Here is a 26,171-nt window from a genome sequence, read left to right on the forward strand (position 1 = left end):
CTGTCTCTCTTCAGCAACGAGGGCTGCTTGGTCAGAGAGCATTCTCTTACTCCGTGCTGTGCCACTTGCAAACTTAGAAGGAAAGCCCTAAGGGTCAAGGTTTTCAGCAAATTCAGTTATTTTTAGAGAAGCGAACACTAGCGCGTGTGCGGAGGAAGTACGTGAAATAATTTGATCACGTAACTCGTCTAATGTTTTGCCGGGTCCTAGAATAGTGTTTGTGCCATAATTTCCCAGCTCTTCCCAGCGTGTTTGAGTTTGAGTTTGGGATAATTAAGTAAATGCAAGATGCCAGAGTGACCCTCCGAAGGGAAATGCCATGTATCTCTCCCTAAAACTCTATTGTAGCCTCAGTTTAATTCCTGAATCCTTTTCCACTGGGGCACTGGGAAGAGAGAGAGAGAGAGAGAGAGAGAGAGAGAGAGAGGGAGAGAGAGAGAGAGAGAGAGAGGAAGGAGAGAGAGAAGAGCATATTTAGAGATAACCACTAGTAGATACAAAAGTGTGTTTAATTCATCACCACATGGGAAGGAGTGTTAAACTTGTCAAAACTGCTCCTCTGCTATTTGAGACTTGAGCTGTTTTGTTAGCATCCTCCGTGGACGTGGGGGTCACGGCAGGGCAGGTAGGGCTCTCCTTCCCCTGCACGGGGGCGGGAGGGGGTCTGTGCAGGACCCACCGGCCACACCACCGCCGGGGGCAGAGGAGTCGAGGGTGCGTTCATTGGGGTGGGGGGAGTGTAGGGACACGGGCATTGCCAGCGATGCCCACGTCTGTTGGCACAGCTGTCACATCTCCTTGTGCGTTTGCGTTTCCCTGTAGAGTGACCCCGAGTTTGTGCAGTGGAAGAAGGAGCTGACGGAGACGTTCACGGAGGCCCAGCGGCTGCTGCGCCGCGCACCCAAGTTCCTCAACAAGTCCCGCGCGGGCGTCGTGGAGCTCTCGAAGCCGCCCCTCTGTCACCGGAGCAGCAACGGCCTCTGACCGCCGGGAGGGACGCCTGTGACCGCCGGGACGAGGGTCCCGGGGAAGACGGTGCCTGGGGGACGTCCTCACGGGTGTTCTCGGCCCTGGACGCGGAGCCTTTCGGAGGAGGAGGCGGCGGCTTAGAGGATGGACCCGCTCATCCCGGCTCTTGCACCGCAGGGAAGACCCAGGCCGCGGGGATGCTCCTGCTCGGGGTCGTGACCATTCTCGGGGGCCCAGGCGGCCTCCCTCCCGTCCTGGGGGGCCCCCCCGCCGGCCTCATGTTTGAAACTACTGAGGAAAAGGACGTTTTTTTCTTGGCCACACACTCATTTTGGTACCCATGAACCTAGAACTGGAGACGATCACTACTCACCAGTTTTTACGTCTGATATCAAACATATCTTGGACTTGCCCGGATGGCATGCAACCGTCCTCAGTGTGGCGAACGGATCGCCCCGGGGTCGCCATATTTTACCTAGAAACAGTCGCTGCGGGTTTTCTACGTCGTGGCTCCAGGTTACTGCCGATGGGAGGCCAGCCGGGTGGTTCTTCTGTGCATCTCAGACCCGGCTTCGTGCTGTCCTGGGTTTGAAAGCTGAAGATGCTTTCTGGGACGGCTGTGCTTGGGCCCTCACCGTGCGCTTGCACCCCCAAGTGTGGGTCTGCCCCCCCCCACAGGGAGCGCTCGGCGCGCTGGGCACGGAGGGAGCGGCCCCCGAGGACACGGAGCCCGTGGGAACTGCCAGTGCTCGACCACTGGAGACGTTGACAGCGATTCCGAAGGCGAGGCCGGCGTGGGGTTTTAAACTTCAGGGGAATAACGATCTGCAGAAATCTTCAAGTACACGAGCCGCACTTTCACGTGTCTGGGTGCACAGGGACGTTTGGGGGCCAGTCTGTTGGGTTTCGACAGCCCCCGTGGCGTGACGCGGGCAATCTGGTTCCTCCTGCCTGACCTCAGAGAACATGCCAGCGATGAATGTGTGAAGGAAGGAAACTGTTGTACCTTTTGGTGTAATTTAAATGAATTTCATTGGAGAAAAGAATGAATGTGTCCCGATGGGTTCCTTGTGTATACTGATCTATGTTGTCATTCGTGAGTGACCCTGTGCCCTGGGGGGGGGGGTCGTCCTGTGACCGGGACGTTAGAGCGGAAAGACTGTCCACCCGATCCCAGCGGCATCTTTTCCCCGTGGTTTTCCCCCTGGCAAGTTTCAGGCCCTTCTCACGCCCCAGATAAACGCTGGGTTATAGGAACCAGTGTGTTTTGCCAGCAAAGCCCTCCGCGTCATCCGACTAAAAATAATAACAGCAATTTTCAAAGTCCACTTGTTTGTCCTGGTCTCAGTGCACTTTTATTGTTCATTTCTTAGTTAATAACAGTATACAAAACTTGACGTCGTCATTATCTGCATCCTGTCCTTGATCTTTTTAGTGGTTTCAAATCTTCATCCTCACATTCGTGTGCTGTGTTCATCGGGAAAGAAAGTGCTTTCTAAATGAAACTCTATTTGGGGAATTGGGAAGCTAATTACTGGAAGCGTCTTTTATTTCCCAGGAGTTACTTCGGAAAAGAAATCGGGAGGGCCACTGTCCATCGCAACTCTTAGTTGGGAGTTCAAATTAACACGCATGTTCAACTGCCTGCTATTTCCAGTATTTTCGATGCACGCTAAGCACATGCATTCCCGAGTTTAAAAGGGAAGGGGAATTAAGTTGTTAAAAAAAAAAAAAGAGCAAAAAAACCACCAAGACAGACACGCAGTTGTTCATAAAGAGCGAGCGTCTCCCCAGGCCTGGCTAAGCGCAGCTGTCACTGCTCTCGCCACCGCCCACACGCAGGCGCAGCACGGGACCGCAGGAACCTCGGGGCCTCGTGTGCAGAAGGCAGGCGGACCCCTCCGGGTCTGGGCTCAGCGTCTCACGCTTCACGCCTAGGACATGACCTTCTCTGATGCGCATCTCTTTGAAAAATACAGTTTTTGCTCTGGAGTGGAAGGTAAAGTTAATCTCTCCTGTAGAAATTTAGGAATTGCTCCTAAGAGAGATGAATGGGAAGGTAGCCCATGAACCCTGTTGCCTCAGACTTATCCCAAGTAAACTCTTTTATTCCCCCAATTCACACTTGACTTATAATGGCATGGCTGAGGAGGGTCTGGCATGGATGGCCTCCGTTGATGGTACTCTGTGGTCTCCGGTTGTGTGGGGTCTGGGTGGGCAGTCCTGGGGAGACACGTCTTCTGCCTGAACTTGTGCCCACAGCCCCTCTGATGGGGTAGGTGTCGACGGAAGGTCCTAGAAGGTCGGAGAAGTTCGTTGGTATACGTGGCTATTCCAGACGGTTTTAAAAGTGTATGTCATTCCTAAGATGTTTGACCCTTCCTATGTTTGGACCATTTAAAAAGACAAAATCCTGCACAAGTTTTCTCGTTATTTTAGATATGCATAGATGGTTGGGGTGTTTTAACATCGTGGAAGAAGATCATTGAATTGATATTTTTATATAGTTATGGTATAATGAGCCTTGATTTCATAATTCAAAGAAATCAATAAAGCAAAGTCTAAAAATAATAGTTTAAGCTGCTATATACAGAGTAAATTTAAAACTTTTATGAACCCAAGGTTATTTTTTTTTTTTAACCTAAAACTTTCTCTTTGGTGCGTTTATCCCCTCCTGTCATTGGGGCTCATGATTTTTATTCTTCTCTGTCATGTTTAAGGGTGATTTTTCAGCAAGACTTCTAGAAATTAGCTGTCATTTCACTGCTGAGGCAAAGGTTTCATTCCTCGTGCCTCTGATTGGTCAGTTCAGTGAAATGAAAGCCTCACATTCCAGGTGCACCGAGGAACAGAAGCATCCTGCTCGGAAAGACCGCAGCAAACCTGGGAGAAATAAACCAAAAGAAGGAAGAAGGACAACAACAAACAGCGACCTGTTGAAAGCAAGACTTACCTTGATTTGCAGTTTGAAATATACCATAAGATACTCAAATTCAGAGTATCTTAAATTTCATTCAGAATCCTAGTCGGGCCAATTCAATTCCATGTTTAAAATTTTGTCCTAATATAAAATGTAAGGGTAGGGAATGGAGACATAATTCTAATCGTGTGTTCATATTACAAAGGACTTGCCACTCAGTTGATGATGTTCCATGATGTATATATTATATGTAGTTTGTAAGCGAAACACTGGCCATTTTTAGTTTTTTTATTAAACTAGAGGCCCGATGCACGAAATTTGTGCAAGAGTAGGCCTTCCTTCCCCTGGCTGCTGGCACCGGCTTCCCTCTGGCACCCTGGACCCAGGCTTCCCTCGCAGCCCCGGCTTCGTCCAGAAGGTCGTCTGGAAGGTCATCCAGAAGGATGTCTGGTCTAATTAGCATATTATGCTTTTATTATTATAGATTGAGTTTTTCTGTGTTTTAATGAATTACAACAAATATTTTGGCTTTTTCTGGGTAACACAAAGATTGCTCAACTACATGTATATAAAACAAGAGTTCTGTTTTAGCACAAAAGCATTTTACATTATTTATTGACTCCTTCCGTTTGTTTTCATCAATGACCTTCCTTATCATGCCTGTCCCTTTTTATTTGTGTAGCTGGTTATTGAAAGAAATGGCAGCCCTTCCCATTTTTCACAAGATAAAATCGAAATGAGGCGCCCAGCAATGCGGGGCACACACCTCCGCACCGCCACGGCCTGTTTCTGCAATAGCCCATCCTCCGTCTGAGCGAGGAGGGGGACGGACTTTCTAGCAACACCCCCGACAGCGACCTCGCTGTGAGTTACTGCTTTCATCTACCTCTTCGCAAGGCCTCCGGATGCTTTATTGGCTGCGCGATAGAAGAACTTCAGTGAGGCATTTCGCCTCACTCCCTGGGGGTGTCGATTTGGCCGTAAAGCCCCAGCCTGTGTGAGGGCCCCAGTGAGCGGGGCGGTCAGTTTCCCGTCGTTACGGCCATCCTCCAGGAGCCGAGCTCGCCTGCAACGCATCCTTCATTTCCTGCTCTTCTTGGGCCAGGCCCCCACCATCAGTCTTGCCATCGCCTTCAGCTTCGATTATTGCACTTGATTGATCGAGCACTTGCTCTCGGCAAATCCGCAGTGTTTAAAAACACCGCTTCCGGGAGTAGCCCTTCTGAAGGTGACCTTCCCCCCCCCCCCCCCCGCCCTCGCTGTTTCCAGATGGTTCGAAGAACGGGGTCACACTAGCCATTACCCTCGTGTACGATCGAAACTTGGCCAGAGGTCGGCTTTGCGAGCGGACCCTCGAGGATTTACGTGAACGAGAATAAAGATTGGACGGTGAGGGGGCTTCCTCCTGATTGCCTCTTTGCAGGGCCATCCGTGAACTAGCATGTTTGCTATATTCTTGGCAACCTGTAATACCCTTCATTAAATAAGTCCGTTCTGTACTGGGCATTGCTATGCAGAGGGAAGCCAGTGAGCTGGACCTTGTACATCTAGATATCGTACCGACGAAGTGACTTGTTTTCCCACTGATGGTGCCTGTGGAAGTTTCTGGGCCTGTCTCAGTGTGCTCACTAGTGCACATCTGACGTAGGGTCCCGCCAAGATGCCGTTTCTCATTCGTGGTCGCCGCCCTGGGTGGTGGTGTGTCACCGTCAGTATCACCATCTCTTACTGTCACGTGGGAGCAGCGGGGCTGGCTCTCTGTGCTGATAACTTACTTCTGTGCATCTCAATAAACAGGACCTGTGCAAAGACAGCTCCCCGGATGTGCTGTTTCTCTATCCACCCCCCCCCCCAATTAAAAACTGCATTTCTCCAGTTGTGGAGACATCAGGAGGGATTCACTTTGCAGAATCCTGACTTAGGGGGGGAGGGGGATTCGTGCAGAGGCCGATTTTATAAAGGGAAAGGGGAGTGCCTGCCAGCGAGCAGTTCTGTTGATTCCGTGGGTTGGAGCACAGCCAACTTCACCGTGTCAGGGGTGTGGAGACTGCCTGCTTGCACCTCCTGCGAGATCCATTACAAGGAAAGGGTCCGTGAGAGCCAGGGCCCCAGGGGAACCCAGGAGGTCCATCTCGTCTCCTGTGTGTCCCGCAGCTATGCCAGGCTCCCCAACTTACTCTGCGGGCAAGGGGGGGTGGGCTGGGCAGAACCGTCTGCTTGTGGGTCGACAGGCCAAGGGGGTATAGTAGGTACTTCCCGCCTGTGATCTGCGCGCTAGTTCGGGAAAGAAGGAAGCCACCATGGGGCCACGTGGCCAGCAAGTTTTCCTGGAATGTGTGTGTTTCGTGCTTCCCGATCTGACCCGTGCAGTCAAATGGGCGCGGGGAAGCCCTAGCTCAGAGGGTTGCCAGGAACAGTAAAGAGTGAGATGGCATGGCTCAGCGGTTGAGTGTCCACCTATGAACCAGGAGGCCAGGGTTCGATTCCCGGTCAGGGCACATGCCCGGGTTGTGGGCTCGATCCCCAGTGAGGGGCGTGCAGGAGGCAGCCGGCCAATGATTTTCTCATCATTGATGTTTCTCTCTCTCTCCCTCTCCCTTCCTCTCTGAAATCAATACAATTAATTTTTTTTTTTTAAAGAAATAGTAAATGAGTCCATGAAAGCCCTCCGGTTGGTGTGATAATTGCTGCCTGCCTATCAGGCACGTGTACGGCGCGGATTGTTGGCTAAGAGGCAGCAGCTGTAGTTCACGGTATTTCCTCCCAGAATCCAGCGGGAACGGAGACCCGGGCTCCCCTGGCCCAATTCCTGTGGCGTCCAGGCACCTGCACGGGGCACAGGGAGGCAGAAGCGTGGGTGTGCGGCCTGGCCCGGACAGGGATGACGGGTGAGAATGTGCTTGCGTCGGGAGCTGTCCCCTCCCCTGCTCTGCGCCACCAAATATGTCCATGCTCTCCGGAGCCTGGTCAACGGCCACCTCGGGCTGCCGTCCCCTGGCCAGGCCTGGAGCTCACCGGCTAATTTTAGAAATGACTCGGCCACTCAGCTGCTGCTATCACACTGGCGCAGAGGGAGGGTGGGGGAGGGCCCGGGAGGAGCAGTCCGAGAGGGGCTGTGTGTGAGAGCGTGGGGAGGGGTGCCTGTGACATTTGTCCTTCGCCCCTGCCTTGCCGGCCTGCTGGGCTCTCTGCGCCGCCACCTGGGGAGGCCTCTCGGGCCGGAGAGGTTCCTGGGATCCGAGGCCTCGTGTGGACAAGGTACCGTCGGCCTGGGTTTTGCGATGGGCACCTTGGGAGCTGATCGGCCGGTTTTCCTTTTCCAGGATGTGTTTTTTGGGGGCCGTGGCGGCAGGCCTCTGGTCTTGCGGTCTCCGGTAGGCCTTTCTGGAGCGGACATCACTTTCTTAGAAAACGAGAGCGTTTTGTGGGTGGATTTTAGAACAAAACGCTGGGCGGGGACTCTATTAAGAATCAGCCTTGTCAGGACCCAGCTGTTTGCGAATCCTTTTTTTAAAAAACATGTTTCGAGTCACGCGATAGCCTCCGCTGCGGAATCTCGGCCGGCGGACAATGGGGTTCCCACTTTCCAGGGCCAGGGACTTCGGCTGGCTGTCCAAAGCCGGCTGTCTGTTTATGGTCAGGGAGCCAAACCCTTCCTCTTTCACCTTTCCAACCCTGTGCAGGGTCAGCCTTATGGCTAATGGTTTTTTAATTCCAAATGGAGCCCTGTGTGTGGTGGGGGAGGGGGTGGTGGTTCAGGGACGGAGGTTTGAATTTCATGTGGTGCTGACTCGATTCTCCGTCTTAGAGGTGGTGTATCTGGCACACCCGGGACCAGGCATTGCTTTGAATGGAGACTGTTCACAGGCCTCGGGGGTGGGGGTCGGGGTGGGGACAGGGAGGGGGCTGTGCTTTGACATGGAGCTCCCTCTCTGAGCCACGAAGGCCTCCCCAGCTGCAGGCCTCGGAGCCCTGCCTCGACAGCTTTCCCCTTCAGGTGTTCAGGTGGCTGGCTGGGTGGGAAAAGACCCGTCGGTCCCAAGCTGCCCAGTCCGGCCTTGACCCGGCGGGGGCCTGGGTTTCTGTCCCACAGGATCCGGAAACTGGGCTGCTTTCACTCTGTGGCCAGCCGAGACCATGCCTGCCTGGGTCAGGGCACCAGCGGGCTCCCGGTGCCCGGCAGGATGGTGGTTCCCGTGGGGACCGTCTTTGCTGCTGACCTGAGTCGAGACCTCCTGTCTCTGAGTAACCTGTCCAGGGTGGGCTGGGGGAGGGCCTGTGTGGTTTAGGCTGTGGATGAGTTCTAGAAAATAATGACAGAGAGAAAGGGGAGGAGGGGCGGAGAGAAAGGAGGAGTAGGAGATGGAGGAGGTTTAGTCTCCTGGTCTCCTGACTTTTGAGGATCTGTATGTCACCAGTTAATAGATATCTGTTGCCACCTGCACATAGGCCTGGTCACCTTGAGTAGTCTCGTTTGGGCTCTGCTGTGACCTCTCTGTGACCTTGGGCAAATCCTTCCTGGTCTGAGCTTTAGTCTCCCCTCGGACACCTGCGGGGGTGGGGCCAGGTCATCCCCAGGTGTCCTCCAGGATTCAGCCCCAGGGCAGTGTTTCCCCAGTGTGGGTCCTTGACAATCTACATCAGCCCCAGCCTTCTGAAACGCAGGTTCGGGCCCATCTCGGAACTCCTAACCCATCCTGGGGGCAAGAGCCCAGAAATGCACAGACTTCAAACCTCACAGGCGGTTCGGTGCCCACGGAGGCTGGAGGACCGCCTCTCCTCTGCTGGGAGCCCGCACAACCTCAGAGGGCTGCTGCTCAGCACCCACCTTGTCCAAACTCACCGGGGCGGGACACAGACGGGGGCTGAGTATGGCAAAGTTTCGTAGGGAGAACTTCTGGTGGCATTTTGAGATGAGAACCGAAGGCCCGAGGGCTGAAGAGACCCTCCTCTCGATGCCAAAAGAATGGAAACTCTAGCTGGGTCTCTACCATGAGGCAGGTCTTGAGTGTCTTGCTTTCCCTAGTACTGTGGTCGGCAAACTGCGGCTCGCGAGCCATAGGCGGCTCTTTGGCCCCTTGAGTGTGGCTCTTCCACAAAATACCACGGCCTGGGCGAGTCTATTCTGAAGAAGTGGCGTTAGAAGTTTAAGTTTAAAAAGTTTGGCTCTCAAAAGAAATTTCAATCGTTGTACTGTTGATATTTGGCTCTGTTGACTAGTGAGTTTGCCGACCACTGCCCTAGTAGATAAAAACAACTGTCTGAATGGCCCAGTTTAAGCAGGTGGTTCGTTGATGTGGTATATGGCATATGCTGAATTTTTAAAAAATTAATAAACTTATTTTTTTTGGAGCAGTTTTACGTTCACAGCCAAATGGAGGGGAAGGTACAAAAATGTCCCATATAACCCCTGACCTCACACAGGCATAGCTTCCCCATGGTCAGCATCCCCCATTGGAGTGGTACGTTGTTACACTGATGAACCAGCATGGACACATCATACCCACTCAGAGTCCAGCGTTTACATCAGGGGTCACTCCTGGTTGTGTTCCGTTCTGTGGGTTTGGACAAATGTGTAAGGACACGGATCCATCACTGTAGTCTCATACGGAATAGTTTCACTGCCCTAAACACCTCTGTGCTCTGCCTGTTCATCCTTCCCCATCCTCCCTCCACCCTGGCAACCAATGATCTTTCTACTGTCTCCATAGTTCTGCCTTCTCCAGAATGTTATTCAGTTGGAATCATACAGAATGTAGCTTTGACAGATGGGCCTCTTTCATTTCACCACATGCATTTAAAGCTCCACCACGGCTTTTCATGGTCCTCTTAATGTTCAAAGCACATGAAATGGAATTATTTGAAAAATTGTAGAAAGTGGGTTTGAGACAACGTGAAGGGCCCCTGGGTGCTGTTAAGTCTAACCCCATCTGCGAACAGCTGCGGCAGCAACTTGCTCAAGGACACAGCCCCTGGTCATGAGGGCATTCGTCTTAGAACAGCTCCCGCCTTTGAGGCTGGCATTCAGAGAGCCCTGTGGGGCTCCCCATTTAAGGAATAATGTCCCACTTTCCCCAATTACCCCTACCCCCGAACCCATCTCCATCATCATTCTCCAAGCCTCCAGGGGAAGACTGAATAGCTTCAGATGAACTCCTCCCCAAGGGATATGACTCACTCAAATCCGTAATTTTCTTTTTCTGCTCCGCTTCTCACGGAGCCTCGCCCCGATGACTTTTTAAAGATCCCCGAGAAGCGGCTACATGGGTTTACCAAATACGCAGCCAGTGCTCACACCTGGAAAGGCAGGAATTTCAAGGTCCGAGGTCCCAAGGGAATTTCTCTCCGCCCATGGAGGACGGAGTGCATTTTCAGCTGTGCTGAATATCGGCGGGGGGGGGGGGGGGGGGGGGGGGGGTTGCGTTTCCATTTCAGGGAAGGCGACCGGATTACCAGTTGAGTTCAGAGACAGATGGTTGCCCAATGGGATTAGAAGTCTCATTCACGCTGATTATGCCTGGGAGCTTATTATCCCCATTGTACAGACCAGGAAGGGAGATTTAGAGGTTTACGTGGCCCGGGGTCATGGAGATTGAAATGAACCGGGCCGGGCGCCTTTTTGCTCAAGACCTGTCTGTTTAGTATAATAAGCAACATGAACCAAGATCGTCAATTGTGCGACACTGCTTCACAGGTGCAGATGACAAACACACTCAAACTCATCGCCTTGTTTTTAATACATGGAGAAGCCAGGGGGTGCACAGTTCCCGTTTTAACCTTTTGCACTTGGATGTCGAGTGTGACTCGACACGGTTAGCATAAAGGGTTAAGGAGGAGGAAATGGAGAGTCAGAGAGGTTTATAACTTGTCCAAGGGCACAGAGCTACTAACTGGGTGACGGGTCCAGGAATTCCTTCTTTTCCTGTGGTTTCGCCCAGTTCTTCTGTCAGAGTGGTGCTGGCTCATTTTCTATTATTCTTCTATTTATTATTCGAAGCACCTTTCCTCCATACCCTGCCTTGTGCATCTCTTCCATCCGGCTGTTCCTGCGTCCTATTCATGTACAATAAACCCACCACCTAGTAAGTAACATGTTTCTGAATTATGTGAGCTTTTCTAGCAAATTAATCGAATCCAAGGAAGCGGGTGACGGGGGAACCTCTGATTTACAGCCAGTGGGTCCGAAGGTCAGTAAAGTCCCCTTTTCACTGTGGTTTCGCTTCCCAAGATTTCAGTTATCCGAGGTCAACCGCATTCGAAAATATTAAGCGGGAAATTTCAGAAATGAACAATTTTTTGAAGTTTAAATCGAGCGCCGTTCGGAGTCTCGTTATGAAATCTCGCGAGGCAAAATCTCGCGCGATACAATCTCGCCAGATAAAATCTCGCGCGTTCTGCCCTGGCCAGTCCCGGAAGTGAGTCATCCCTTTGCCTGATAGTCAGGGTCTGCTGTCTCAGAGGTTATCTCAATACTTGTGTTCAAGTCACCCTTATTTTGCTTAGTAATGTCCCCAAGGCTCAAAAGTCGTGATACTGGCAATTCGGCTATGCCAAAGAGAAGCCGTAAAACGTTTCCTGTAAGCGGAAAGGTATGTGTGTATGGTAAGGTGAACAGATTTTAACATTGGTAAAGCGGGACACCATTGACCAGAGGGGGGCGGGGGTTCTTGATTAAAAATTTGGTCTACATGGAGCAACAAAAATTTTCATAGAACGCAAAAATAGTATAGTAATATATTTTTTAAAATTTCAACATAAGTACAATTTACAAATATAATAAAAAATTATGTATAGTATTATTTTATTCTTTGGCATATTTCTCATTTGAGTGAATTTTTTTTAGTAGATTGCTGTCGTTGTTTAAAAGGTCATGAATTTGCCCTAACGTAAGTCGTAAGCGTCACTTTCAAGGCCAGCGCTAGACTTTTTGCCGCCACTATAAAATATAAATAATACGAGTACTGTCTGCTAAATTCAAGAAAATTTATGTATTTATGAAATAAATACATAAATTACTTACCTAAATTATCTGAATAGCTGATTTGTAATGACATCACTTGTTTAACTAGCTCACTAGCACGCAGTACGATGTGTATCGTCTGAGAGACAGTTACAAAATGTTTTCGTCGTTGCCAATCCCCAAAAATGCCATTGTTCATTAAGTCCAAACAATGGTGGTCGAATTCTAACAACTGATCAACAATGCGAACTTTGATAAGCAGTTCTCGATAATCAGTTCTCAACAATTATTTGTTATTATTAAAGTTTAACATTATAAAATTAACAAAAATAATATAAAACTCATATCCTGGCTAAATAGCCACATGGCCGCCGAAAACCGTATATTCCCTTCCCGTTCTCCCGCCGTTCCCTAGCTTGTTGTGCATTTTTTCCAAAAATCGGGACTTTTTTAAAACGCCGTGGGATGCGGGACAAATTGTTAAAAATTGGGACTGTCCCGCCAAAAGCGGGAAGTCTGGTCACCTTAGTGTATGGGGAAAAATAGTATATACAGTATAGGGTTTGGTACTATTCCCGGTTTCAGGCTTCGACTAGGGGTCTGTGAATGTATCCCCCACAGATAAGGGGGGGACCACTCTACCGGGAGCAACCTGGACTTGCTGTTGGCATTGTAGCTGGTTGGTTGGACAGAGGCATAGCTAACAACCTGGATTTGCAATGGGTGTCTGCAGTAGAGGGTGGTTTTGTGGGACTGGGCCCTTTACCTGTGGAATCTGATGCTATCTCCGTGAGATAATGTCAGAATTGAGTTGAATTCCTGGACACCTAAAACACTGGGCCTCAACCTGAGTCCACAGGGGACAGCATAAGACAGGACAGTGTAATAAAGCTGGGGGAATAAACACACTCACAGCCAAACTGTGGGAAAGACAGAATTCTAAATGAAAATTGAAATGAGCAAGGACCCAGGAGTGACCTAAGACGGTGGTCGGCAAACTCATGAGTCAACAGAGCCAAATATCAACAGGACAACGATTGAAGTTTCTTTTGAGAGCCAAATTTTTTAAACTTCAACTTCTTCTAACGCCACTTCTTCAAAATAGACTCGCCCAGGCTGTGGTTATTTTGTGGAAGAGCCACACTCAAGGGGCCAGAGAGCTGCAGTTTGCCGACCACGGACCTAAGACATGTGGTCTTAGGTCAAAGCCAAGTGGGTGATTGGATGGAGAAGGTTGGAGGCTATGAGAGAGTCCTGTGAGGGTGGCTGGGGCTGGAACGGGCTGGAACTCTGGAGATCAGTGTCACTGAAGTGGAGGAGCAAGGGGCAGAGGTATTAGGGCGGGTGGTCATGAGGGCCCTGGAGGCCACTAAAAGACTTGACAATCTGTTCTATGAGACAAGAGACGTCACAGGCTGCCGTGTCAGTACTGCACATTGTGGGGGGTCAGGGGAAGCCTTGAGGGCCTCATGGGGCCACTCATATCTAGCATGTGTGCATGGAAAACTGCTCCAAACCATCGCAGGCTTTGGGGCTGCCTGTCCTTTCACCAGCTTCCCTCACCCTGTAGGGGCGACTTGAGACTTTCTGCCACGAATTCTGAGCATCTGGGGCCTCCTCATGGGCTTAAAACAGCTGCTGAGGAGGAGGCAGGTGTGAGTTTCAGGCCTGGAAGGGAATGTGGTGGTAAGAACCCTTGCTTAAATTAAGGCTTGACAGCAGGATTGGCTCCTGGCCCCGGGTCAGTGGGGCTGGCCTGGAGCCTCTGAGGGGCAGGCCTGGGGGAGTGAAGGACCCACACTCAGCTCCCTCTCATTGCCATCCGTGTCCTCCGGGCACGGCCAGCAGCCCCCGAGGACAGCCCAGACTGACAGCCAGGATTCCCCCTGGAGCCTTGAAGCTGAGGGTGATTCTTGGGAAGCAGCCACTGACCAGGCCTGGCTGGGCTAGATGGGAAGGGGGGCGGGCGGTGGCCAGGGCAGCCTCCTCGCACCAGGCCTATTCATAACCTGGGCTCTGCTCCCCAGGCGTGTAGCGGAGTGGATTCTGGCTGTGTGTCACCCAGGGGCATCCCCAGTGTCTCCCAAGGGGATGAGTGGGGAGGGGCTGAAAGTCTTCCCGCAGCCCTCTCCCCGGAGGTCTGGCTTTCTGCGGTATCTGCCTCCTCTGCCTTTGCTAGATGGACAGCCCACACTGCGGGGGCTTTTCCTTAAGCCAGAGCCTTGGCTGTTTGCACTTGGAAATGTTTCCAGGGTCTCCGCATGGGCATGTGACTTCCTCAGAGCTGAAATGTCCCTTCTTGGATCTTTGGGTCTTGAGATTCCCTGCACGCCAGGCCTGGGAGGAGTGCCGGGGTCTCAGCCAGTGGCGTCCTGGTAAATACTGAACGGCCAGCTCCTCGAATAAAAACCCTGATTAGTAGTATTTGCCAATTTCAGCGGCGTAGACACTCCCCGGGCTGATTGTAAGCTACTAACGTGGCACAGCCCCTTGCAGAGCTGGAAAGAGATGCTCGCGCGAGGAGGTCTCGCGAGATGAGAACTGGCTTTAGGCGCAGGCACCGTGTGGCTCACCAGCTTCCGGGATGTGCCGCTGCCGAGAGGAGCGCTCCCCTTGAACTCTGCCCGAGGCGTCATTTTATGCCTAAGTCACTGAGAGCGGTAACTCACAGGCCAACAAGCTTTCGAAAAACCCTTGGATGATGGTGGCTCTGACAGCAGGGGATGCGTTGGCACCTTGCAGGAGGGGCCTGGGGTGGGGGGTCAAGTGAGGGACAGTGCCCTCCGAGCTGGAAGGGAGAAGAAAGGGACTCATGCCCAGATCGTGGTGTATTTCCTCCCAGCCCTCATTTTCTATGTGCCGTGTTGTTTATTGGCCAATTTGCTTAGTTTTCGTGTGTGCAACATCGCGCTGTACTTTTCCTCACTTTAAAAGCCACCACGAGCCCCCTCCCGCGTTAACTGCACGTGCTTCCCGGGAGCCTCCTCGTGCACTGCGGGCTGGACGGGAAATGGTGCAGCCGCTTTGGACACCCGTTTGCCCGTTTTCCAAAAGGTCAAACATAAGGTCAGCGTACGACCCAGCCATGCCACTCCTAGGAATCTGCCCAAGAGGAATGGCAACAGCGGGGCACACTAAGGTTTCCATGACTGTTCATAGCAGCATTATTCATAACGGCCCCAAATTGGAAACAAACCAAGATGTCCATCAACTGGTGAATGGATAACCGGAGATGTGGCCCGTTTATACGATGGAACGCTATTTAGCTGACAGAAAGGCATGGAGCACTGAACAATGTGGGTGAACCTCACAAATATGCAAACTGAAAGAAGCCAGGTGCACTTTCTGATTCCATTTATATTCAATGTCCAGAAAAGGCAAAGGATAGCGGTAGAAAGTAGATGAGTGGTTGCTTGGGGCTGAGGGTAGGAATGGGCATGAAGGTTTTTGGGTTTTTTTGTTTTTTTGGGGGGAGGTAATTGGATTGCGGGAATGGTTGTAAAAATCTGTAGATTTATTTTTAAAACTAAATTTATAAAAAATCATCAAGTTGTATACTTGATGATTGGCATAGAAATTATACCTCAATATAACTGTTTAAAAATGTTTCCTAAATACCCTTTCAACCAATTTATAACATTCCTTCAAGTTAGATGCACTTTAATTTATGTGACATTCTCTAGTTATTGGACACTTGGTTGTGTCTTTTCTTTTCTTTCTTTCTTTTTTTTTTTTTTTTTTGCTTTTTGCACTACAATCAACATAGTGATGAAATTTTCTGGTTTTGGATTACTTCCTCCAACCTGTTTTCAGAAGAGGGCTTTTTAGGTCCAACGTTACGAACAGTTGATTAAACTCTCAATATGATGCTAAATAAGCTAAATTGTCTCCCCAACCTGCTGGGTCAATTAATTGCCTTCGTTTCCTGCCCTTTCCTAATTTGCATGGCCACACGGTGGAGCCCACTGCTCCTCACAAAAGGAAAAAGCGCTGTTTTATGGCATTCGAAGTCAGGATGGTGGTTGCCCTGGGGAGAATGGTAACTAGAAGGGGGCATGAGGGAGGATCAGGGGGGCTGGTCATGGTCTTTTTATTTCTTGAATTGATACATGATTTACATACAGTTAAATATTCAATCCTAATTGTACAGGTAGATGAATATTTACAGATGATATACTTCTGTAGCCATCACCCAGATCAAGCTGTAGGACATTTCCATCACCCCATCACTCCCTTGTGCCCCCTCCCAGCCCAAAGTTAATAGCCCTTCTGACCTCCATCACCATAGATTAGATTTGCCTGTTCTTGAACTTCTTAAATAAAATAATGTCTTAAATTTTATTTGATTAAAATTTATTTTTTAACAATTTAAATTAAAATAATTATTAATCCTATTTTAAATGATATTTAACTTTTATTTTTAATATTTTATTTTTTTATTATTATTTTTTAAATATATTTTTATTTATTTCAGAGAGGAAGGGAGAGGGAGAGAGAGATAGAAACATGAATGATGAGAGAGAATCATTGATCGGCTGCCTCCTGCACACACATACTGGGGATGGAGCCCGCAACCTGGGCATACGCCCCTGACCAGAATCGAACCCAGGACTCCTCAGTCCACAGGCCAACGCTCTATCCACTGAGCCAAACCATCCAGGGCTATTTTTAATATTTTAATTGAAATTATTTTAAATTTAATTTATAGTTTAAAATAAAATGTTTTTATTTTAAAAATCTAAAATAATATTCGATCAGGGTGTTGGTTATAGAGGTAGGTTCTTTATGCGAGAGCTGCTGAGCATATACACTTATGATTATGTACTTTTCTGATTATGTGCTATAGTTCAATAAAAGGTTACAGTGTGGAGTCAAGAGAAAAAGGATTTCAGGGCACTGTCCACATAGCCAGCAGCCTCCATCTGACCATACCCCTCCCAGGTGTACATGACTGGGTTGTGCCTGGCTCTGTGGACTTGGTTCTTGGCATCAGTTGGAGTGGGACAGTGTCTCTGAGCTAACCTGTCTCTCTCTTCTCTCCCCCATTGTGTCTCCTTGTCTCAGTCTTGTGTCCATCCATCTCATGTGCTGTGTTCAGTGTCTGTAGCCTCATTCTGTGCTGGCCGTCAGAGCTGCATCTCATCTCATCTCATCTCATCTCATCTCATCTCATCTCATCTCATCTCATCAGTTGGCCCTGGCACTGTCTCAGCATGGCCATCTCATCTCGCCTCGCCCTGTGGGAACAGAAGGAAAGTAACGCTCGGGGCTCGGGCTGCAGCTGCAGGACCTGCCACACACAGCATGGGTGGCCCAGGCTGCCCCCTCCCACCTCGGGCAGAGGGTCTGACATCCATTGCCTCCCTGTCCAGCCCCACCATTGCCATCTTCTCCCCGGCAGCTTGGTTAGCCTGGGACTGTCCAACCCAGCTGGTCTTTAGTGACCATGCCCTTGACGCCACCCATGACTGCCTCGTCTTTCCTGTTCCTCCGTTGGCAGTGAGGGAGCGAGGGTAGACCAGCTGTCCCATTCCCATCCTCATGGCCGTTTTGATGAGCACGGGGGTTGGTGTGGGAGGAAGAGTGTGGGCAGTGGGGAAGGGGCAGAGCTGTTGGCTGCCAGGCTTACGCCAGGGGGACAGGTGTCTGTGGTCCCTGCCTCTTGGCACCATGGGAAACTGGAAAGGGGCCCTTCTCCCCAGTTATTCCTCTTTCCTCTTTCGCCTCTTTCTTCGATGCCCGTTACGTCCTCCGCCCCTCATCCCACCCTCACGCTTGGGACTTGATGAATCGGAGGCCGAAGGGTGGGGTGGGCGAGAAGCTCCTTTCCTGGTGCCTCCTGGCTGCTGCCTCCACCACTGGGAACAGTCCTGACAGAAGCAGTTTGCACCAGCTGAATTGCCTTAGGAATCACTCACGTGGGTCTCAGGCAGGGAGAGGGAGAGGCGTGGTGTAAACGTGAGCCCGGCCTCACGTGGCCCTGCTGCTCTCTAGCTGGGCAGAGGTGTGCAGTGACCTGCCTTGCCCTGTGGCCTCCGTGTTGTCTCCTGGCCTTATCTTCTTTGGAGTCCCTGTCTATCAGCCTGGCTGTGAGTCCTTGCCAGCCACTCACACAGGGCCTTGATAAGCAGCTTATTTTAAACCAGTGTGTAGCTCTTCCATAGAAAGCACTGACTTCAGAAATCCACAGTGCTTATCACTGTGAGAATCTGGAGTCTCACTAGGGCAGACTAGGGAGATTTTTTTTTTTCTCCTCATGAGCTGTCACAGTATTATAGGTTAAAGGCACAACGCAGGGGGCCATAGCCAGTCCCAGGCATGCCTCAGGTTCAAGGTCGCTGTGGCCAAGGAAGCCGTCCTAGCTGCACCCCAACGCCAGTCAGCACTGGCCTGGGCCATGTTTCTGTGGTAAAATGCTGGTGTCCACCCTGCCAGCTTTATGGCCCTGTGCTGGGGGGCCCTGGCTGCCCAGGTCCTTGTTTAAGGACCATTAAGAAGCCATAGCACTGGGTCAGCAGAGTGGGCTCTAGTCATGGGGTTGGACCCTTCTATAAATCATGGCTGTAGGCCCTTCTCGACTTTGACTTGTCCCTGGCACACAGTAAGTGGTTATGTGATTAATTAATTGATTAATCTATTAAGTACAGACTAGTCGGTTCCCTGTGATCCAGCCCCTTCAGGAAACTGGAAAAGCTCCTTTTGGCCAGGTCCTTTTAGACATGGGTCTGTCCCACACCCAGGAAGGGGGCCAGTGGCCTTGACGATCCAGATTCATATTATGAGGACACTGGATCCAGGCTGAAGTAACCTCTGCTGCACATGCATTCCATTTTCCTGGGGGGAGTGGGAGGGCTCCCAGAGCCCCACTGAGCCTCACCTGCTTTGCCGTGGCTTCTCATATATGGGCTTGGTCACGTATGTCCTCCTCGGCCCCCTCCCAGGCTTCTTTGCAAAGTATTGAGAGGGCGACTTGCCCCTGTTGGTTCGCTCACTGAGCTCTTCCCTTTCTTCTGCAAAACAGATTCGGGAGGAGGAGAAGAGTCCTCCGCCATCCTCGCCCCCTCCCCTCTTCTCCGTCATCCCCGGCGGCTTCATCAAGCAGCTGGTCCGGGAGACTGAGAAAGAGTCCAAGGAAGCAAGACGGAAGAAACAGGCGGTGCTCGCCTCTCCAGAGCGAGAGGTAGGTGGCCCTGCAGGAGGGGGGCCAGGTGTCTGTCACCCACCTTCCTGTCCTGTGCACCTCCTGAGTCCCTTGCCATCTCGCCTTGGCTCTTACTATCCCCACTCGTTCCTGTGTTTAGTTTGGTCTGTTGAACTCCTTTGCATCCTTCAAAACCCGGCTTAGAGAGTTCATCTCTGGAAAGCTCTCCCATTGCCTGCCTTCCTCCGATTCCCACGGCACCCTCCGTGCCTGTCTCAGTTGTGGCCGGCATAGTAATTACTTGACCGTATGACTGATTTGACTAGGAATTCCTTAAGAGCAGCAACTCTCTCATTTAACCTTGTATCTTGAGCAGCTCTCATAGTACTTGGCCCATAGGGAGTGCTCAGCGCAGGTTTGCTTCATGAATGAATGATATTAGTTGATGATGATTGTGGGCATCATTTTGTCTCACTTTTGCAGAAAGAGAAACCTGGAAATTAGCTAAGGATGTATGGTTAGCTCAGTTTAATTTAGGCAGGAAAGATATTCATTTGCTACTCACGGATTATAGCTGTATTGATAGTTAAAATTCTGAAACCCTTCCATATCATGTATGTCCTCCTCGGCCCCCTCCCAGGCTTCTTTGCAACCAGGGCCCCGAGTCCCCCAAGCACTCTCCAGCTGCTATGCTTATCTAGGCTCCTTTCCTTAGTTCCTTGGAATGGCCACAATCCAGTAATTAAAGGGTTAATGTTTGGCACAGGTAGGGCCTTCAGTACCCTGTTCTAGCTGGCTTCCCTTCTGATTGGTTGATGTCTATTAAAAATCCTTAATTATTCTGAATAGCACAGCTGGATTGAAGCAATAGTTGGCCAAGATGCACTCCCGCTTTAGGGACTTGCAAATTTATTCCCGAGGGTGGCCACTGCTGTCTTCCTCCTTTTCCCCAGCTCCTTGGCCCGGGAACCTGAACAGGATAATGGGGCTAGACACCAGGGAGGTAGGCTTAGAGCACACTGTATCTGGAGCAATGTTGTTTTTTTTTCAGCTTGAGCTATTGAACTCCTATGCATCCTTCAAAACCCAGCTCAAGTAGAGTAGCTCTGGAAATAGTCCATCTGTGTTAGGCAAAAAGGGCATCTCCTCATGGACTCCAGTGGCCCCTTGAAGTGAGGTGGATGCTGCAATATTTAGGCTGAGAAATCTAGTAGCCTCAGAAGCTAGTGGTGGCTTGAGCCCAGGGGCCATCCTGGTTCTGCCTCCCACTCCCCTTCAGCTGTTGTTTGCTCGGCCGGCCGCCACGTGACTGCACCTGTCCAATGACAGTGACTTGGCTGCATCCGAGAAGTCCTCCGGCAGCTGAACAGCAGCAGCTGCTGAAACACTCCTGCCAAGTCTTTGCCGGGGAGGATGACAGGGAGGACAGGCTCTGTCCCCACCCCTGCCCGACCCAGGCATGAGCGGGAGCTAAAGCCGACCCCCGTAGGCTGTTGTTAGGCCATGATGAAATGTTACTGTGTGCCGTTTATGACTAGACAATGTCCACTGTGCTGCTCATGGGCTTATTTGAAACCCTGTGTGGCATTGGGGGTAGATGGGATGATACCCACTTATCAGAGGTGGAGACTGAGGCTCAGAGAGGTCAAGAGACTTCCTCAAGGTCATGAGGTTAGACTGAGGCAGAGTAAGGGTGTGAGTCTGTGTGTTCTCTGCTCTGGTGATCTGCCTCGGGGAGGGCCAGTTTGGGGAGTGAGGTGGCTGGTGTGGGTCACAGAGGCCTGGGAGGAAAGGGCTCCATGAGGCTGCAGGCCTTGCTGGCGTCACTGTGCACAAGTAAAGGAGCAGAGCTGAGCAGAGGCTGGGGACACACTGTCACCGCTGGGCCTGGATGGAGACTCAGAGCCAAGATGCAGGATGGACAGGCCTCAGACCACAACAGGTGGCTGGACCATGGGCCAAGATGCTCCAGGGCCTGGAGCAGGGCAGCCTCAGGACAGGCTTCTGCGAGGCAGCAGGTTGTGGCTGTTCCTGCCAACTCCGTTTTCTTGTCCCAATCAGTAAATCACTCTGGGACACTCCTCATCCCAGCACAGCCGTTTCATTTGGCCCTCACATAATCCTTGCAAGGAGCGATTAGAATCCATCACCATTTTGTAGGGCTGGAAAACAAGGCTCAGGGAGGGAACTTGGTTTTCCTAGGGCTAGTGAGGGACAGCAAGAGTCCAGAACAACACTGGGGTAGAGAGAGACCCTTATCAAATGTCAGGAGAACTGGGTTTCAGTTCTGGCCTCGCCACTCTGTGTGGTTCAGGCCACATCCCTGTCCCTTCTTGGCCTCAGTTTGCTCCTCTGTAAAATGGGTGTGTGTGAGTTTAAGAAAGCTGCAGAGGGCTAAGGCTTTGGTGTTTATGAAAGAAAAATAACCAGTCTGATCTTTCGTCCTCTGCCCCATAAACTCTCAGCCTTTAGGGTGGGGTGGCAGTGGGAGGATGGGATTGGTGATCTTGGCCCCTCCCATGTTAGTCTCCGCTGTGGTGGTTTGGTTAAAAATAAGGCACTGACTCATTTTTTCAAACTGGTGTAGACAGTGGTGATATTTGCCAAGTGCAACCAATCCCCTTTCCAAGGCGGTTCCCTTCTGGTTTCAGAAGGTCAGGCTGAGCCACTTGGCCTGGGCACTAGAGTGGGGATTCTTAGTCCCGGTTGCACATTGGAACCACCCGGGGGGACCACAACCCAGACCAAATCCATCAGACTCTCTGGGAGTGGGGCCAAAGCATCAGTATTTAAAAAATATCTTAGAAGATTCCAGTGAGCCCTAGAAAGACAAGGCCATTAATATGCAGAAGTTATAGGCACTGGCTTTAGACTCAGAGAGGCCGGCATGGCTTTATAGTTTGCTTTGTCTTTTGGGCCACCTAGCGTCTTCGTGTTTGCTTCCTTGTCTGTAGCATGTGGAGATGTTCAGAACCTCCTTCACTGTGTTCTTAGGAGGGTTGAGTAGGAGATTGAGTAGGTATAGGGCTCATTCCAAGGGATCTACATAGGACAGCTGTTATTATCAATATTATTGTCATTTTTACAATGATGCAGGTAGAGACTGTGTTCTGGAGGCATCCGCCATCTGAAACAGGAAAGACACACAGTCGGAGCGGGAATGGGATGCACAGTGTGGTCGGTGCTGCAGGTGGTGAGCTAGCCCAGGGCTCTGGGACCTCATGGATGTGTGAGACCATTTCTGATTGAGGTCTCCAGGGAAGATTTGCAGAGGCAGTGGCATTTGAGCTGGGTATAGAAAGATGAGAAGCACACGGGTGAGTGAGGAGGGGAAAGGGCATTCCGGGCAGCAAGCTCAACATGAACAAAAGCAGGGGAGCAGGGAAGTGTCTGGTGTGGCCGAAGCATGGGGATAAACAGGGACAAAAGAACCAGAACGGAGGCGAGGGCTCCCGGTTGAGGACTGTAAATGGAAGGTGGCGGTGGTGAGTGATTTTCGGGTGGGCTGTGGCAGCTGCCAAGACCTTTCGATTGGGTTTGAAATGACTGGCAGCACGTTGAAGGGATACCACTTCAGGGGCTCTGGAAACAGACCTGGATTCGGGACAGGAGACGCAGATGTGAAGCTTTGCAGGGCGGAATCAGCACGACCCTGGGGCTGGTTCAGTTGCAGGAGGAGAGTGAGAACCCTATATGCCCAGGCTCAGATGTGCTGGCTGGCTTTGGCAGGCTGGCATTGGCACGGTCCATGATGGAAAAACCCAGACGAGGGCAGGTGGGGATGCCAGGCACCAGGCTGGAGCTACCCATGAGAGGCAAAGCTGGCCCGGTGAGCAGGTTAGGTCACAGCCAGCCTGTTTGAGGAAGGAGGGCTCGGGAGGGCTGACATCACTAGGCAGTAAAAGGGCTCAGCAGAGGAGCAGGCAGCGGAGACCCCATAGATGTGACGTTGCCCAAATGTCCACATCAGGCGAGAGCGGAGGACCTCAGGGCCAGAAACCAGGGCCCTCACCTGGTATGGGGGTTGGGGCGCGAGGACCAGGGCAGCCGAAGTAGCAGCAGCTCAGTTTGTTCCGTTCCCTGCGTTTTCCAAAGTGCTTTTCCGCATCTCGTCCTGCAAAATATCCCAGTGGGCAGGTGGTGTCTACCTGCCCTGAGGGAAGACCGAAGCCCAGAGAGGATGGACGATGATGTTCACGGTCACCCAGCTGGAGAGTGTGTGAGCCAAAACTAGAACAGGTCCTCTGGTGACAGGCCCCCCGTCCTTGCCCTGTCCCAGCAGGAAACAAGGCCAAAACAAATCAAACAAAAATACTAACAGTGCCAACAACAGTAACAACGGCAGCAGTGGCAGCTACTGTTACTGAGGACTTACTATGTGCTGGGCCCCGTTTCTGTATATGATCGTGGATCCTCATGCCCATCCGCTAGGTAGGCCATTATGGTCCTCATTAGGAAACAGGCTCAGAGAGGGGAAGTAATTTACCTAAGGCTACACAGCTAGCGAGTTAGGAGTTGAATTTGGAGTTGAGTCTGTTGAATTCCAAAGTCCACTGTCCTTTCACTCTGTCACTTGGCCTCCAGACGCTGGGCCAACATCCATGGTGCGGGGGTTTGGCTCATTGCCCAGCACAGTGCCCATCAGGTGTCGTAGGCGCTTGAGGGCCTTTGGATGAATGAGTGGCTGGGCGAACAAATCAGTGACCGAATGAGTGAGTGAATGAGCCAAGGACAAAGCTGTCAGGTAAGCAAGCAGCTAAGGATGGTTGTGGTCTCTCTCCTAGACTCCAGAAATTTCCACTAGCCAACCCAACAGCAAGTCCAACAGCGGCACCAATTCTGGAGGCCAAAAGATTTCCCAGGACAACCAGGCCAGCTCTCCCCAGAACGCAGACATTCCGGGCCAGCAGAGCCAGGGGCCCGGCCCCACGGAGCCCATGCAGAGGACCACCATCCACGGCGAGAAGGCCCAGGAATCGGGCCCCACTGGGGCTCCAGCCAAAAAACCTCTGCCCTTGAAGAGGGGCGTGAGGAGGGGCGATGTGCTGCTGATGGTGGCCAAGCTGGACCCGGACTCGGCCAAGCCAGAGCAGAGGACCCAGCCCCGTGACGCCCCCGCCTGCAAGACTCCATCCCCAGCCACAGACCCTGGAGGGGGAAAGGAGGGGAAGGCCCCACCAACTCCTCGTGGTCCCCAGGCCAGCACTGAGGACGCAGCCCCGAAGGCCGAGAAGACTCAGACTGGGGGTCCCAGGGACCCAGGAACTGTGCCAATGACAAAAGGCGAGAAAGATCAAGGCACAGCGGGGGAAGGGGGTGAGGCCCCCCAGACCAAAGGGCTGAAAGGGGGTGAGCCCCAGGGCAAAGAGGGGCCAGGTGAGGGGGGGCGACCAGGGACAGTGGAGAAGGGGGGAGCGGACTCCACACACAAGATGGCAAAGGGGAATCTCTCCAAGGATGCAGGGGGCGAAGGGAAGTTGGCCGGGGCTCAAACCCAGGTGAAAAAGTGGGGAGGTTCCCTGGGCAGGAGGAGCAGGTGGGATGGTCCCCAGAGGAAGGACAAAGAAGGTGCCCTCCTGGGTAAGGCGGAGAAGACGGGCGAATCGCAGGTCAAGGCGGAGAAGGTGGACAAAGTGCAGGGGAAGGTAGGGGAGGATCCCAGAGGGATAGAGGAAGCACGTGGGCCTCACAGTGAGTCTGGGGAGGCAGGGGAGGCTGGGGCTAAGACACAGAAGGGCTGTGAAGCCCCCAAGGAGGTGGGTGCAGCCGGGAAGGAGAGCCACAAAGTGCAGGGGAAGGTGGAGGAGGCTCCTAGAGGGATGGAGGAAGCACGTGGGCCTCACAGTGAGTCTGGGACTAAGACACAGGGCTGTGAAGCCCCCAAGGAGGTGGGTGCAGCCGGGAAGGAGAGCCGGCCAGACAGCAGAGGGCAGGAAGCAGAGGGGCCCTGCAGAAGTGTGAACGCCAGGGCCGGGGCCCTGGAGACGGAGCTGGAAGCACCCAGACCACCTGCTCTGGAGAGCCACGCAGAGAGGCCTCAGAGGCAGGAGATCCAAGAGGGACCAGCCCTGCAGGAGGGGAGTGAAGGAAGCCAGAGTGGAGACTTGGACCAGGTGAGGGGCCGCAGCCCGGAGTGGGGAGCAGTAGGCGGACCTTCCAGAGAAGGGGGGATGGGAAAGGCTTGCCCCCGGAGGTGAAGAGGGTGGGGCAGGAGATGGACAGGGAATTGGAGAGGGGTGGCCAGCTCAGAGGAAGGGACCAGCACTTCCTCCTTGTCGAGGAAGGGTCTTGAGGCGCCCACTGCACCTGTCCCACAGGTGAGGGAGGGCCCACGAATGTGAGATGCCCCTCGTGGCTGAGCTTACAATGCCACATGGCAGTTCTCAGACAGGCTGTATAAGAGCTGGTTGCTGGAAATGCAGGGCCCTAGGCCCTTCTGGAGCTTTCATTCAAAAGGCCAGGGGTGGAGCTAAGGCATCTGCATGGAAATAAGCACCCCTCCCACTCCTTAGGTTCTGACTGAGGTGGTCCCAGGAACTCTCATGGAAGGGGCTCGCCCCTCACATTGGGGTGGGGAGAGGCAGTATCCTCCTGGTTTAATTGTTGTGACCTTTGCTCTCAGGCTCCGGAGGACAGATGGTACGAGGCAGAGAAAGTCTGGCTGGTTCAGAAGGATGGATTTACTCTTGGTAATTAGGGGTTTTAGCACATTTACTCTTGGTAATTAGGGGGTGAGGGGTGGTGGCGGTGATCTAAGTCTGTTCCTCTTGCGCCCCCTGCTGCTGGTAATCATGTTTGCAGGTCCTGAGCATGGTCTGGGGAGCAAGGTGAGCAGTAAGGAGCCCCTGAGACCTGGAAGGGGATATGCCGCTCATTGGGGTGGGAATAGTTAAGTGTCATTTTACTGTGGCAGCTGGTCCATTGCGTACTGTTTTCAAAGACATTGGAGCCTTGGTAACTAGTTATTTAATCCATTAATGTCACCCACAAGCCTGGTTTGGTTCCTGCAGTGTTCCTCAAGGAATCTGGAGTCGAGTGCAGGTGGGCAAATAGCTTTCATCCCATAAGCCCACTTTTGTCCATTAATTGTGACCATACTCTATGGAGAAGCAATTCTGAGTCTCAGTCAGATGTTGCTGGGACGAGTGATTGATTAGTAATGTCTGTCTTGGGTACTAGAA

At 51.9% G+C, this 26,171-nt stretch overlaps 2 protein-coding genes across 3 annotated transcripts in view; both read left to right on the plus strand.

Moving 5' to 3' along the window:
• The window catches only part of GRK3 (G protein-coupled receptor kinase 3), an 87,073-nt gene extending 84,787 nt beyond the window's left edge, over positions 1-2,286 (plus strand). For both annotated transcript variants that reach the window (XM_079762604.1, XM_079762605.1), the window contains one exon: positions 823-2,286. In XM_079762604.1, the coding sequence (XP_079618730.1) occupies positions 823-984 (162 nt within the window). In that variant the 3' untranslated portion in view covers positions 985-2,286. The remainder of the gene's footprint in view (positions 1-822) is intronic.
• Positions 2,287-17,029: 14,743 nt separating this feature from the next.
• The window catches only part of MYO18B (myosin XVIIIB), a 170,507-nt gene continuing 161,365 nt past the window's right edge, over positions 17,030-26,171 (plus strand). Inside the window, exons 1-4 of the mRNA XM_079762228.1 lie at positions 17,030-17,101; positions 18,871-19,029; positions 23,775-25,103; positions 25,613-25,679. Coding sequence (XP_079618354.1) covers positions 17,063-17,101; positions 18,871-19,029; positions 23,775-25,103; positions 25,613-25,679 — 1,594 coding nt within the window. The 5' untranslated portion in view covers positions 17,030-17,062. The remainder of the gene's footprint in view (positions 17,102-18,870; positions 19,030-23,774; positions 25,104-25,612; positions 25,680-26,171) is intronic.

This window comes from Cnephaeus nilssonii (genome assembly GCF_951640355.1).
Source record: "Cnephaeus nilssonii genome assembly, chromosome: 22".
Classification (NCBI taxonomy): domain Eukaryota; kingdom Metazoa; phylum Chordata; class Mammalia; order Chiroptera; family Vespertilionidae; genus Cnephaeus; species Cnephaeus nilssonii.